The sequence below is a fragment of the Corticium candelabrum genome, chromosome 15, assembly GCF_963422355.1.
Source record: "Corticium candelabrum chromosome 15, ooCorCand1.1, whole genome shotgun sequence".
NCBI lineage: Eukaryota > Metazoa > Porifera > Homoscleromorpha > Homosclerophorida > Plakinidae > Corticium > Corticium candelabrum.
In genome coordinates this window covers 2,097,481-2,113,211 of record NC_085099.1, presented here as the reverse complement: position 1 = coordinate 2,113,211, position 15,731 = coordinate 2,097,481, and the positions used below count along the sequence as shown (strand labels likewise).

At 40.5% G+C, this 15,731-nt stretch overlaps 2 protein-coding genes across 2 annotated transcripts; both read right to left on the bottom strand.

Annotated features, from left to right (window-relative positions):
* Window positions 1–4,238: 4,238 nt before the first annotated feature.
* LOC134191461 (collagen triple helix repeat-containing protein 1-like) lies at window positions 4,239–5,389 on the bottom strand. The gene is made up of 3 exons (XM_062660074.1): window positions 5,268–5,389; window positions 4,799–5,062; window positions 4,239–4,734 (listed from the first exon to the last, which is right to left on the bottom strand). The coding sequence occupies exons 1-3, from the start codon at window positions 5,355–5,357 to the stop codon at window positions 4,390–4,392; spliced, it is 699 nt and encodes a 232-aa protein (XP_062516058.1). The 5' UTR covers window positions 5,358–5,389; the 3' UTR covers window positions 4,239–4,389.
* Window positions 5,390–13,289: 7,900 nt separating this feature from the next.
* On the bottom strand, window positions 13,290–14,437 carry LOC134191618 (collagen triple helix repeat-containing protein 1-like). The gene is made up of 3 exons (XM_062660240.1): window positions 14,316–14,437; window positions 13,850–14,113; window positions 13,290–13,785 (listed from the first exon to the last, which is right to left on the bottom strand). Exons 1-3 carry the CDS (start codon window positions 14,403–14,405, stop codon window positions 13,441–13,443), a joined length of 699 nt encoding a protein of 232 aa, XP_062516224.1. The 5' UTR covers window positions 14,406–14,437; the 3' UTR covers window positions 13,290–13,440.
* Between the last annotated feature and the right edge of the window lie 1,294 nt (window positions 14,438–15,731).

The window sequence follows — 15,731 nt, the reverse complement described above, 5'->3', positions numbered from 1 at the left end:
TATGGCGCATATGCGGACGAAGACGACGTTTCCAAAACTCATTAGGTACGACAATTGAAGAACTAAATGAAATGCAGAATTTTAGGCAAATGTGTTTGTAGCCAGGCCGTAGTCTAGCTGTCAGAGGAATGAAAGTCTGTCAATGGTTAGTCAGACTTTTTAGTAATTTGTCAAGTGGGTTGTACTAATTGCGTGCATATGACTCTTTATCAAAGGTATGCAACATCAAAGTGTCATCTAGAGCCATGAAACCTGGCACTTAGTCAGGCATCCTCGAGCTAGCTGCAGTGGCAAGTGTCTTTTGTCGACCTGTTCGTGCAGAGTATCCCAAGAGATTCGGTTTGGCAACACAAACACATGGACACGTGTACCAAACTCGAATTACTGTGGCTACCCATGATAATTGTCATGAGTTGATCCACTACAGTAACTAGATCTGAATGGGGAAACGTATGCCTCCATCCGAATCACTTTGTTCCTTGTGCTTGCATATCTAGTGTGGTGGACTCAGATGTTGGAAAAAAGATGTGGTGGGATCAGTGTGTGTACACGTTCGCTTGCACGTGTCATTGCTTCACTCGTCAAGAATGTATTGCAAGGTCTTTACTCCCAAGCAGGTGTCCATTGGACCCGGCAAGAATATATATATATATATATATATATATATATATTCATAGCTAAATATATATTTCAATACAATCAATCTACGATACAGGCAAATCCCATAAACTAAAATTACTGTCATTATTGTCTAACAACAATCTACTTATATATATATATATATATATATATATATATATATATATATTAGTCTGTTAAGTGTGTGTGTGTGTGTGTGTGTGTGTGTGTGTGTGTGTGTGTGTGTGTGTGTGTGTGTGTGTGTGTGTGTGTGTGTGTGTGTGTGTGTGTGTGTGTGTGTGTGTGTGTGTGATTAATTGTAAGTGATGAGCAGTATTGCCAGGATTGGAATGTCTGACCAGACATCTCTAATGTCCGGCAAATTTTAAATCAACAGGACATGATGTCCGGTGGTCAGTCAAAGACTATTTTGCACACTGCACACACACACACACACACACACACACACACACACACACACACACACACACACACACACACACACACACACACACACACACACACACACACACACACACACACACACACACACACACACACACACACACACACAACACACACACACACACACACACACACACACACACACACACACACACACACACACACACACACACACACACACACAAAATGGACAATGTTAAGCCCTCCACGTCTTTCGACGTCGACCTTGAGGTCAGTTGCGGAGATAGCTTCCCCTGCCTCTAGAGACAGGGCCTCCATGCGCTACGTGGAGTCTTGGGCCAGCGCTACAATCCACCTGGAACTTGTTCTTTATGTCTTGGACTAAAATTACCGTATTTCTGATTAGGAGTTACACCTATAATTACATGAATTGTATTTCTTTGTAGAAAACCTCAGCTATCACTTTTGTCGCTAATCTCTCTAGACAAGAATCTCAACGGGGCAGTGGCAATTGTCACTGCTATCCATTTTGAAAACAATGTCTAAATCAATTTCAATACTATTTAGTGATTTTGAGTTTAAGAAGTAAATATACATTTCAGACATTATGAATTAGTTAGCTTTGTGTCGATTCAAACACAAATTCGTGTGACCGTTCGCTTGTAACGCATTCGTGGAAGTTTGGTTAGCGTAAACGTGCAGCAATGTAGAAAAATCTAGCGGTCGGACATCGGACAATGTCCCACTAAATGTTCAAACACACCAATGTCGAACGTGTTCGGACAAAACGTACACTCGTACGCGTTAACTAATGATAGTGCATGTATAAAGTTTGTCTCTCGGCACGTAAATGGCTTTCCGATATGGTGTTAGCAGACAGTACCACGGAAAAGCAACCTTTATATTATACGGTATACAATTAGTCTCGACAAAAGAATCCAAACGAAGTTAGTTACACGTCCAATTTGCCACCGTTGTTGAAAAAATAGGATTGCTTTTGATGGTCCTAGTTTCAAAATTAAGGAGTTCGTGTTCTTTACATGAACCAATGTGAAAAAGTTTACTGGTGACTGATAATTATGTAACTACTCCAACACAGCGAAAGATAAAGTTTTTGTATGCAGAAGGAAAATCTAGCGAGAGCAGCGTTGAAACTCTGCTGTAGCTGTATACATTTAAACGAGGGTCTCTTTAGCAACCCCCTTCCCTCGCCCCGCGCAACATTTACGATGCTCGCGGCCACTGTCGCGTGCACTAGACTTATATACTTATATACTTATATACTTATATACTATATACTATATACTATATACTATATAGTATATACTATATACTATATACTATATACTATATACTATATACTATATACTATATACTATATACTATATACTATATACTATATACTATATACTATATACTATATACTATATACTATATACTATATACTATATACTATATACTATATACTATATACTATATACTATATACTATATACTATATACTATATACTATATACTATATACTATATACTATATACTATATACTTCTATACTATATAAAGCTGTCGTAGGCTACCTAGAGACTAAATTCTAAGACAGCGTTGAGTGTACGTTACTGCATAGAGGCCAAACTGTTCTTACAATAGTCATAGACCAGTCCCGAATGTGATAGTAATGCATGTAGAGTCTAGATACTACTATATATAAAATTGACGGTGTTTGTATATATGTATAAGTTCGATACCCGGCTAGACCGGATCACCCACGAGGCTAAAATTTGGGGTACGGGTGTAACTCGACATGGGTAAGAACACGGGCAGGGTGGCGTCGTCTTCCGGCTTTTTCAGTCGGGTCCCCTTTTGGGGTTGCATCGTGCCTAATGCTGTTCATCGTTCAAGAAGGAAACCGAATGCCCCCGATAGACTCGATTTGAAGGAAATTCCGTTACTCGAACTCGATCTCTTAAGGTAGAGCGCAATACTCACGTTCAATATCCATTGTTTGTTCACATACCATCGTTACGTCACAATGCTATAGCTATCCAGCAGTCCCATCAGACTGCGTTATCTGAGCAAGCTGTAGAACTACATCCAGAGCAAAAAGATAAGAGTTCCGAAAAAATATTGTTCAGTGCGTAGGTAGGTTGGAAACGTGCCGAGTATATTATTTAATATCCAAGGAGGACCCGCCTCTACTCGCGCGCATTGAATGACATCAAACTACGTTCAGAGCAGAGACGTAGAGGTCCACTCTAGTAACGGTCGGTGCGTATAGATTGGAAACGTGCCGAGTATAGTTAAAGTGTCCCATGCAGGAGGACTCGCATCCACTCGCAAGCGAATTACTCTGCGACGGCTCATCGGACCTCCACCAAAATGAAGCCGACCTTGGACGGTATGCACGGAGCGTGTCGTTTATTACCGGCGACGTCAAAAACGACAAGATATTTTTGTTTAGGATATCTGGGTATGTAGAAATACGCGTACCTTCGGTCTTTCCGAGTACGCTCGCCGAATACCTGCCACATTCGATACGCCTGTTTCCTGCAACGGCAGCGACGTCTTCGAAGTGATAACATCCAATGAGACCGTCGAAATGGCTCCGAGAAGACTCACCGAAGAGACGTGTGACTACATTTGCACTGAATCCAACCTACACGTTTCCTGCACCGAGCGCTACACTGGGATTGTGAAAACATCGAAAACGGAGAGCAAACAATGCGCTAAATCATGCATGCCTGCGTGTCAAGCTACTGCATGTATCCTACGGGTGAGTAAGAAACTGCGTGTGACTTTCGAGTTTCTGTTGCCCAGATATGTATCTTTAATTAAACCAAAAAGTCGCTGCAAATTTCTCGGAATGGGACATTCGGTTAAGTTTTCATTTGTCTTCAACGGAATATTAACTAATGAGCACATTTCAGTTTATTCGAACAGACGCCCACGCCAGTCATTTGAACCGAATCCATACAGGGAGTGTGTCGATTTCTACCAAAAAAATGCGCATGACGTGTCTACACACGCTCAAACCGAGTCTTCCATCATAACGCTACAGTACTCTGCCCGTACGAAGGACGGGTCGTTTATCTAGTATATATGATAAAACAAGCCTAATAATAAAATTGTGGTGTCCGACGTACATAGAGTACATGGAAATAGTCGATGTCAAACCGGTCGGTGCCAAAAGAGTCTGCACTAACTTTCTAGTTATTTATTGTTAGAGTATATGTCTAGCAACGCGGGAAGACGTTCTCGCATACATTGCACATAATGCCTAGATAGTAAGTCTTGCAAAAACATAGAAATGCTTTACGCAAAAGTAAAGACTTCGTTTGAAGTCGCCAAAGTTACTGTTGAGCTGGTGGCATCTCTGCTATCATTATTCGAGATACGGAGTTCCAGCCAGAGTGAGCATCAGCCACACCGTAATTGGAACATTTTCCAACATGGAAACCAACTCTGACGTCACCGGCTGCAATGTTCTCGCAGTAACCTTCGATTTGTCTGTGACGATGAATGTCGTTAACTGCACGAGTATAATATACTGCGTCGATCGTCATGGGTCCCGTGCACTCTCGATCATTGAATGTAAAGAACCAACGAGAACAACAATCGGCACAATTGATACGCAGATTTCCTCCGTATGCCACGTGCAGTGCAGTGTGTCCGTGCTTTTTCTTAAAGCGACATTCCTACGTCATATGACAAAATGCATGTAAGCATTCGTAAAGAACAATTATGTAGTAAAACGTTTACCCGAATAAGTCCAGAGTCTTTGTCATCACCACTCTTCCACACACATTGCTTCCAGTTTACTTGCCGAGTCGCCTCTCCCTTTTCTCCTTTTCTTCCCAAATCTCCTTTACTGCCTTGCATTCCCATAGCTCCTTTTGATCCTCGAGGACCAATTTTGTCACTCGCACCTTTTTCACCTTTCTCGCCTCTTGTTCCATCTCTTCCATCTCTACCATCTCTTCCAGGAGATCCAGGAAAACCCGGAACTCCGCTGCAACATTTGTCCTATTAGAAGAGCAAACGATCAGATTGCATGGTATAGTAACAATCGACATTCAACAATGGCTAGATCTAGATAGCTACTTTGTTAGGAAAAATGGCATACAAAAACGTAGTTGACGGACGTGTGCTAAATATAACAGAAACTTTTGTTTTGACGCACTAGAGTTAGTAAAATAAAGAAAAATTATAATGTTGAACTCCTTCTTACGTTAGCTGGTGTGCTTGTCGATGACTGAGCTGCTACTGCCAACAGCAAAGAAACGAAAAACGCAGCGCTGATGTACAGAGATGCCATCATCACTCTCTCCTCGGTGTCGCCTTTTCTCAACTGACTACCAATCTAACCGAACTCACCTTATCTGAGGAAATTTGCTTACATATCCAACCTCCAGTTGACGTCATGCTAATACGACACTAATCGTTCCAGTCAAATTTCTTCCTAATCATTCCTTGTATGGTCTTGTTTACAGCTGAAGGCTAACGTGTTGGCAAATTTGTGATTTGTATGACGTTCTTAAATGTGTGCGTATGAAGCAGTCCATTGTTTTAGCGGTTGTTTGCAAACGTCATCGAGCGGTTGTTTCTGCTTACATCGAGTAGTCAATTTAGCATATCATTTCCATCTCCAACTAGATATGAGAGCTGAATCCGGACTAGCTCACCTCCCACTAAATATTAAGTGTTTCTTTCGTTAGCTACTGTTAATCAGAGTAGATTAGTAGATATCTAGCGCGTCGTGTGGTATTTGTTATTTGAAAATTTGGAGGTGAGTTCTGATCAAACCCAACTTGTCGTTTCGCCGTTCACTGGAATTTAGTACGTGGGGACAGTAATTAGTCCGAGTGGTGACGGGAAATCCCCGTAGCACGTGATATGGAAAGTCTCGTGCACGAGATCATCTTCTAGGTAATCTGTTTAGAGATTTGGTCTTTGAGGAAAGTGTATTAAGGAAACATCGTTAATTAAAGACTTGATATGAGTTGAAACACACATAGAGTCAATCGATAGAAATAGTTGTAGCAATAAAAAAGTTACAAGAAGAACATTTACCAATCAATCGCATCTTGTTGGAGTTTGAACGTGAGGTAGAAGTGATGAAAACAATCAGACATCCCGATATCGTCTGGTTTCTTGGAGCAGGTCGTCACTACGACGACGATTGTCCTTTCCTTGTGGTAGAGTACATGCCTCGCGGATCACGGATAAAAACATTGAGCGATCAAGAGATCGTCTTGGACGACAACGTAAAATTGAGATTTGCTATAAACGCCACGAAAGGAACGAGGTTCCTGCACAGCAGGCGTCCACCTCGAATTCGTCGTGATGTAAAAAGTGCTAATCTTTTGGTGAGCAACAAATGGGTCGTAAAAGTGGCAGATGTCGGGAAAGTTCGACTGGTACGGGACAGAGGAGTTAGCCAAAAGGCTGTGAGAGGAGAATTTCTTGATCTAACAGCCCCCCTTCTTCGCCCAGAATATCATCTATCATCTGGGGTTGGAACGCCATTTTGGTGTGGTCCAGAGAAAATGCGAGGATCGGGATATGGAACACCAGCTGATGTATACAGGTAATTATTAACCTTTACAGCTCTTAGCAAAATGTACAGTGACGTAAGTTAGAATGCATCTCTGAGGGTGCGTTCGAATACTAAAATTCTAGAAGTGGGGGAGATAAGTTCTATAGAGCGTTCGATTGGTAGTTCTGACAGTTCTAGCACTTCTAGCGGTTTTGACTATAGCAACCTGGAATTGCTGGAACAACCTCAATGCAAAAATTCCCGGATGCTGAAATGGCGGGTACAGATGCCGAGGCCGTTGTGGACCTTCTTGTTAGTTCTATAGAATAAACATTTGTGGCGACCAAAAACGCCAGAAAGAACGACATTTGCAATGACCTTCTTGGAGAGCAGCTCCAAAACACCGAAACCGACAGCACTGCTGATGTTCGAACAGACTACAACAATTGGAGTAGAAACGTCATTCTACTTCTTATCGACGCTTATGCAGATTAACAACTAGCGTGAATCACTCTCGGGAATTTGTAGAGCCAATCAGCCGTCCTTTGGCACACCAACAATGGGTGACGTAACAATCCCGCGCATTATGACAGAAAAGCCGAGATGTCGTAAACCTCCATTTTACGGTCAAATTGTCGTCAAACCGAGAAGCGCAGAGTAAAGATCAGGTAATAGTTGTATGCGTTTGTTACTTTTTACAAGAGAATCGCAAAACAAACGAATTCATCGTTCTACAAGAAGCCAAGCGAAGGTCCCATGAGACCATGCATGTGTCCGTTGCGCACGACCAACATGTCATCCGCGATCTTCGAGAGAGCAAAATGTTTTAGTTGTAAGTAGGTCTGATGATGAACGATCGACGGTGTCTTGCAAGAAAGATTCGTAGGAAACGCTAACGCTGCTTTCTTCTGGATCAGGTCACTGCACGTCGCCTCACAGTATTTCTAGGAGACGTACGAGATCAATCTTTATCTAGCTATAGCTACGACGAATTATCATCGGAACGAAAGATGCTAGCAACGTACGGCTCGACGAAAGCACGATCATCTCGTCCACCTCGGTAGTTGGCTGCAAGTGATGCAAGATCGAGCGCTACAGAATCGAGAAAGAACGTGGATAACAAGCCCGCTCCGTGCAAGAATATATTTACAGGTGTAAGTAGGACCGATGATGAACGATCGACGTCGTCTTGCAAGAAAGATTCGTAGGAAATGTTGCGCTGCATGGTTCCTTCTGGATCCGCGGTCGCTATAACATACATGTCGCGCTTCACAGTAATTCCTGTGCACGTACATCGATCTCTATCTACGACGAATTAATTTTAACGGAACGAAAGATGATAGCAACGGCTCGACGAAAGCATGATAATCGTGTTCACCTCGAGTGATGCAAGAAAGAACGCTACATGCAGAATTGAGAAATAACGTAGATAACAAGCTCGAGAGATGTAGCTGTCACGCATGTGCAGGTACTGAATTCTAAGTGTGGTGTGGAACATTGATGATATTTAGTTGATTATCTTTACTCGCATCAACGCATTCCTGGGTTTTCAAAGAATTATACAACCTAATGATTAATTAATGATAATGACAATAAATAGACAAAAGTTAATAAAATTTACAATATTCACAATAAACACACACACACACACACACACACACACACACACACACACACACACACACACACACACACACACACACACACACACACACACACACACACACACACACACACACACACACACACACACACACACACACACACACACACACACACACACACACACACACACACTACACTTAAATCTTTATTTACTAAAATTGAATTTTAATCTTTAGTGAAGTCTGCGCTCTAATACAAGACCACAAGTATGCACATACAGTCTATCACAGCTAGACAGTAAAAGACCTACATACTGTACAGTGCATTCCTATGTCGCCACACTCAAGACTTCAATCAAATATCTACACTAAAGTGATGGCATAAACGATGATGGTACGTGTAGTGATACTTGCTTGAGTGACATCAATCCATGTTTCCTATACAAATGCCTTGTGGTCCATGTTGGCAGTGTAAGTATGTTTAGTAGAGTGACAGTCGTTGAGACACGAGCTGCTTCACTGCGTTGCTACTGGCGACATCCACCGGCAAGTTTCCCTTGTAGTCACGAAGATTGACGTCGCCGTCGGCTGAGAGTAGAAGTTGAGTGACTTCGTTGAAGTCGCAGCAACAACCTTAAAACATGAAGGTATGTACTGTCTATTGTAGGTACGTGTGATGGACAGGTAAATGGGTATGTAGACAGATGGAACACAGACAAATGAATGAGCAGTGTCGAAAGTAGACAAATAAGACAAACAAAGTTAATCAAAATATATACAGACAGACAGCTAAACAGACAGAAATATACAGACAGACAGACAGACAGACAGACAGACAGACAGACAGACAGACAGACAGACAGACAGACAGACAGACAAACAAACGGACAGACAAAAAGACAGACAGAGAGACAGCCAGCCAAAAAAACAGACAGACAAACAAACAGACAGGCAGACAGACAGATAAACAGACAAACAAGCACACAGACAGACAGACAGACAGACAGAAAGAGAGACAACCAATTGAATTAGACAGATAAACACAAGAAACAAGCAGACGTGTCAGTCATACCATAATGTAATGGTGTTTGTCCATCTGGATCCTACAGAAAAAGAACCAACATCATAACATGCCAAACATCAACATAAACAAGACTGTATATACCGTCTGAATGACATTCGCCTTGTAGTCCAGGAGCAAACGCACAATGTCTACGTGACCACGATCACATGCCCAATGCAACAGAAACAAACCCTTCAACATTCAACGGATATATATCAAGTGAAGTCACACACACACACACACACACACACACACACACACACACACACACACACACACACACGCGCGCGCGCGCGCGCGCACACAAATGGACAAATGGTAAGCCCTCCACGTCTTTCGACGTCGACCTTGAGGTCAGTTGCGGAGATAGCTCCCCCTGCCTCTAGAGACAGGGCCTCCATGCGCTACGTGGAGTCTTGGACCAGCGCTACAATCCACCTGGAGCTTGTTCTTTATGTCTTGGACTAAAATTACCGTAATTCTGATTAGGAGTTACACCTATAATTACATGAATTGTATTTCTTTGTAGAAAACCTCAGCTATCACTTTTGTCGCTAATCTCTCTAGATAAGAATCTCAACGGGGCAGTGGCAATTGTCACTGCTATCCATTTTGAAAACAATGTCTAAATCAATTTCAATACTATTTAGTGATTTTGAGTCTAAGAAGTAAATATACATTTCAGACATTATGAATTAGTTAGCTTTGTGTCGATTCAAACACAAATTCGTGTGACCGTTCGCTTGTAACGCATTCGTGGAAGTTTGGTTAGCGTAATTCGTGGAAGTTTGGTTAGCGTAAACGTGCAGCAATGTAGAAAAATCTAGCGGTCGGACATCGGACAATGTCCCACCAAATGTTCAAATACACCAATGTCGAACGTGTTCGGACAAAACGTACACTCGTACGCGTTAACGAATGATAGTGCATGTATAAAGTTTGTCTCTCGGCACGTAAATGGCTTTCCGATATGGTGTTAGCAGACAGTACCACGGAAAAGCAACCTTTACATTATACGGTATACAATTGGTCTCGACAAAAGAATCCAAACGAAGTTAGTTACACGTCCAATTTGCCACCGTTGTTGAAAAAATAGGATTGCTTTTGATGGTCCTAGTTTCAAAATTAAGGAGTTCGTGTCCTTCACATGAACCAATGTGAAAAGTTTACTGGTGACTGATAATTATGTAACTACTCCAACACAGCGAAAGATAAAGTTTTTGTATGCAGAAGGAAAATCTAGCGAGAGCAGCGTTGAAACTCTGCTGTAGCTGTATACATTTATACGAGGGTCTCTTTAGCAACCCCCTTCCCCGCCCCGCGCAACATTTACGATGCTCACGGCCACTGTCACGTGCACTAGACTTATATACTATATACTTATATACTTATATACTTATATACTTATATACTATATACTTATATACTTATATACTATATACTTATATACTTATATACTTATATACTTATATACTTATATACTTATATACTTATATACTTATATACTATATACTTATATACTTATATACTTATATACTTATATACTTATATACTATATACTTATATACTTATATACTATATACTTATATACTTATATACTTATATACTTATATACTTATATACTTATATACTTATATACTATATACTTATATACTTATATACTATATACTTATATACTTATATACTTATATACTTATATACTTATATACTATATACTTATATACTTATATACTTATATACTATATACTTATATACTTATATACTATATACTTATATACTTATATACTTATATACTTATATACTTATATACTTATATACTTATATACTATATACTTATATACTTATATACTATATACTTATATACTTATATACTTATATACTTATATACTTATATACTATATACTTATATACTTATATACTTATATACTTATATACTATATACTTATATACTTATATACTTATATACTTATATACTATATACTTATATACTTATATACTATATACTTATATACTTATATACTTATATACTTATATACTTATATACTTATATACTTATATACTTATATACTATATACTTATATACTTATATACTTATATACTTATATACTTATATACTATATACTTATATACTTATATACTATATACTTATATACTTATATACTATATACTTATATACTTATATACTATATACTTATATACTTATATACTTATATACTTATATACTTATATACTTATATACTTATATACTATATACTTATATACTTATATACTTATATACTTATATACTTATATACTATATACTTATATACTTATATACTATATACTTATATACTTATATACTTATATACTTATATACTTATATACTTATATACTTATATACTATATACTTATATACTTATATACTATATAAAGCTGTCTTAGGCTACCTAGAGACTACATTCTAAGACAGCGTCGAGTGTACGTTACTGCATGGAGGCCAAACTGTTCTTACAATAGTCATAGACCAGTCCCGAATGTGATAGTAATGCATGTAGAGTCTAGATACTACTATATATAAAATTGACGGTGTTTGTATATATGTATAAGTTCGATACCCGGCTAGACCGGATCACCCACGAGGCTAAAATTTGGGGTACGGGTGTAACTCGACATGGGTAAGAACACGGGCAGGGTGGCGTCGTCTTCCGGCTTTTTCAGTCGGGTCCCCTTTTGGGGTTGCATCGTGCATAATGCCGTTCATCGTTCAAGAAGGAAACCGAATACCCCCGATAGACTCAATTTGAAGGAAATTCCGTTACTCGAACTCGATCTCTTAAGGTAGAGCGCAATACTCACTTTCAATATCCATTGTTTGTTCACATACCATCGTTACGTCACAATGCTATAGCTATCCAGCAGTCCCATCAGACTGCGTTATTTGAGCAAGCTGTAGAATTACATCCAGAGCAAAAAGATAAGAGTTTCGAAAAAAATATTGTTCAGTGCGTAGGTAGGTTGGAAACGTGCCGAGTATATTATTTAATATCCAAGAAGGACCCGCCTCTACTCGCGCGCATTGAATAACATCAAACTACGTTCAGAGCAGAGACGTAGAGGTCCACTTTAGTAATGGTCGGTGCGTATAGATTGGAAACGTGCCGAGTATATTTAAAGTTTCCCATGCAGGAGGACTCGCATCCACTCGCAAGCGAATTACTCTGCGACGGCTCATCGGACCTCCACCAAAATGAAGCCGACCTTGGACGGTATGCACGGAGCGTGTCGTTTATTACCGGCGACGTCAAAAACGACAAGCTATTTTTGTTTAGGATATCTGAGTATGTAGAAATACGCGTACCTTCGGTCTTTCCGAGTACGCTCGCCGAATACCTGCCACATTCGATACGCCTGTTTCCTGCAACGGCAGCGACGTCTTCGAAGTGATGACATCCAATGAGACCGTCGAAATGGCTCCGAGAAGACGCACCGAAGAGACGCGTGACTGCATTTGCACTGAATCCAACCTACACGTTTCCTGCACCGAGCGCTACACTGGGATTGTGAAAACATCGAAAACGGAGAGCAAGCAATGCGCTAAATCATGCATGCCTGCGTGTCAAGCTACTGCATGTATCCTATGGGTGAGTAAGAGACTGCATGTGACTTTCGAGTTTCTGTTGCCCAGATATGTATCTTTAATTATACGAAAAAGTCGCTGCAAATTTCTCGGAATGGGACACTCGGTTAAGTTTTCATTTGTCTTCAACGGAATATTAACTAATTGGCACATTCCAGGTTATTCGAACAGACGCCCACGCCAATCATTTGAACCGAATCCACACAGGGAGTGTGTCGATTTCTACCAAAAAAAATGCGCATGACGTGTCTACACACGCTCAAACTGAGTCTTCCATCATAACGCTACAGTACTCTGCCCGTACGAAGGACGGGTCGTTTATCTAGTATATATGATAAAACAAGCCTAATAATAAAATTGTGGTGTCCGACGTACATAGAGTACATGGAAATAGTCGATGTCAAACCGGTCGGTGCCAAAAGAGTCTGCACTAACTTTCTAGTTATTTATTGTTAGAGTATATGTCTAGCAACGCGGGAAGACGTTCTCGCATACATTGCACATAAATGCCTAGATAGTAAGTCTTGCAAAACATAGAAATGCTTTACGCAAAAGTAAAGACTTAGTTTGAAGTCGCCAAAGTTACTGTTCAGCTGGTGGCATCTCTGCTATCATTATTCGAGATACGGAGTTCCAGCCAGAGTGAGCATCAGCCACACCGTAATTGGAACATTTTCCAACATGGAAACCAACTCTGACGTCACCGGCTGGAATGTTCTCGCAGTAACCTTCGATTTGTCTGTGACGATGAATGTCGTTAACTGCACGAGTATAATATACTGCGTCGATCGTCATGGGTCCCGTGCACTCTCGATCATTGAATGTAAAGAACCAACGAGAACAACAATCGGCACAATTGATACGCAGATTTCCTCCGTATGCCACGTGCAGTGCAGTGTGTCCGTGCTTTTTCTTAAAGCGACATTCCTACGTCATATGACAAAATGCATGTAAGCATTCGTAAAGAACAATTATGTAGTAAAACGTTTACCCGAATAAGTCCAGAGTCTTTGTCATCACCACTCTTCCACACACATTGCTTCCAGTTTACTTGCCGAGTCGCCTCTCCCTTTTCTCCTTTTCTTCCCAAATCTCCTTTACTGCCTTGTATTCCCATAGCTCCTTTTGATCCTCGAGGACCAATTTTGTCACTCGCACCTTTTTCACCTTTCTCACCTCTTGTTCCATCTCTTCCATCTCTACCATCTCTTCCGGGAGATCCAGGAAAACCCGGAACTCCGCTGCAACATTTGTCCTATTAGAAGAGCAAACGATCAGATTGCATGGTATAGTAACAATCGACATTCAACAATGGCTAGATCTAGATAGCTACTTTGTTAGGAAAAATGGCATACAAAAACGTAGTTGACGGACGTGTGCTAACTATAACAGAAACTTTTGTTTTGACGCACTAGAGTTAGTAAAATAAAGAAAAATTATAATGTTGAACTTCTTACGTTAGCTGGTGTGCTTGTCGATGACTGAGCTGCTACTGCCAACAGCAAAGAAACGAGAAACGCAGCGCTGATGTACAGAGATGCCATCATCACTCTCTCCTCGGTGTCGGCTTTTCTCAACTGACTACCAATCTAACCGAACTCACCTTATCCGAGGGAATTTGCTTACATATCCAACCTCCAGTTGACGTCATGCTAATACGACACTAATTGTTCAAGTCAAATTTCTTCCTAATCATTCCTTGTATGGTCTTGTTTACAGCTGAAGGCTAACGTGTTGGCAAATTTGTGATATGTATGACGTCCTTATATGTGTGCGTATGAAGCAGTCCATTGTTTTAGCGGTTGTTTGCAAACGTCATAGAGCGGTTGTTTCTGCTTACATTCAGTCAATTTATCATATCATTTCCATCTCCAACTAGATATGAGAGCTGAATCCGGACTAGCTCACCTCCCACTAAATATTAAGTGTTTCTTTCGTTACCTACTGCCAATCAGAGTAGATTAGTAGATATCTAGCGCGTCGTGTGGTATTTGTTATTTGAAAATTTGGAGGTGAGTTCTGATCAAACCCAACTTGTCGCTTCGCCGTTCACTGGAATTTAGTACGTGGGGACAGTAATTAGTCTGAGTGGCGACGGGAAATCCCCATAGCACGTGATATGGAAAGTCTCGTGCACAAGATCATCTTCTAGGTAATCTGTTTAGAGATTTGGTCTTTTAGGAAAGTGTATTAAGGAAACATCGTTAATTAAAGACTTGATATGAGTTGAAACACACATAGAGTCAATCAATAGAAATAGTTGTAGCAATAAAAAAGTTACAAGGAGAACATGTACCAATCAATCGCATCTTGTTGGAGTTTGAACGTGAGGTAGAAGTGATGAAAACAATCAGACATTCCGATAGCGTCTGGTTTCTTGGAGCAGGTCGTCACTACGACGACGATTGTCCTTTCGTTGTGGTAGAGTACATGCCTCGCGGATCACGGATAAAAACATTGAGCGATCAAGAGATCGTCTTGGACGACAACGTAAAATTGAGATTTGCTATAAACGCTACGAAAGGAACGAGGTTTCTGCACTGCAGGCGTCCACCTCGAATCCATCGTGATGTAAAAAGTGCTAATCTTTTGGTGAGCAACAAATGGGTCGTAAAAGTGGCAGATGTCGGGAAAGCTCGACTGGTACGGGACAAAGGAGTTAGCCAAAAGGCTGTGAGAGGAGAATTTCTTGATCTAACAGCCCCCCTTCTTCGCCCAGAATATCATCTATCATCTGGGGTTGGAACGCCATTTTGGTGTGGTCCAGAGAAAATGCGAGGATCGGGATATGGAACACCAGCTGATGTATACAGGTAATTATTAACCTTTACAGCTCTTAGCAAAATGTACAGTGACGTAAGTTAGAATGCATC

Bases quoted from the DNA above. Each gene is read 5' to 3' on its own strand.
- LOC134191461 (XM_062660074.1), bottom strand. From the start codon at position 5,357: ATGATGGCATCTCTGTACATCAGCGCTGCGTTTTTCGTTTCTTTGCTG. The intron at 5,063-5,267 runs GTAAGAAGGAGT...CTCTTCTAATAG, and splicing joins CGACAAGCACACCAGCTAAC to GACAAATGTTGCAGCGGAGT. The intron at 4,735-4,798 runs GTAAACGTTTTA...CATATGACGTAG, and splicing joins AAGACTCTGGACTTATTCGG to GAATGTCGCTTTAAGAAAAA.
- LOC134191618 (XM_062660240.1), bottom strand. From the start codon at position 14,405: ATGATGGCATCTCTGTACATCAGCGCTGCGTTTCTCGTTTCTTTGCTG. The intron at 14,114-14,315 runs GTAAGAAGTTCA...CTCTTCTAATAG, and splicing joins CGACAAGCACACCAGCTAAC to GACAAATGTTGCAGCGGAGT. The intron at 13,786-13,849 runs GTAAACGTTTTA...CATATGACGTAG, and splicing joins AAGACTCTGGACTTATTCGG to GAATGTCGCTTTAAGAAAAA.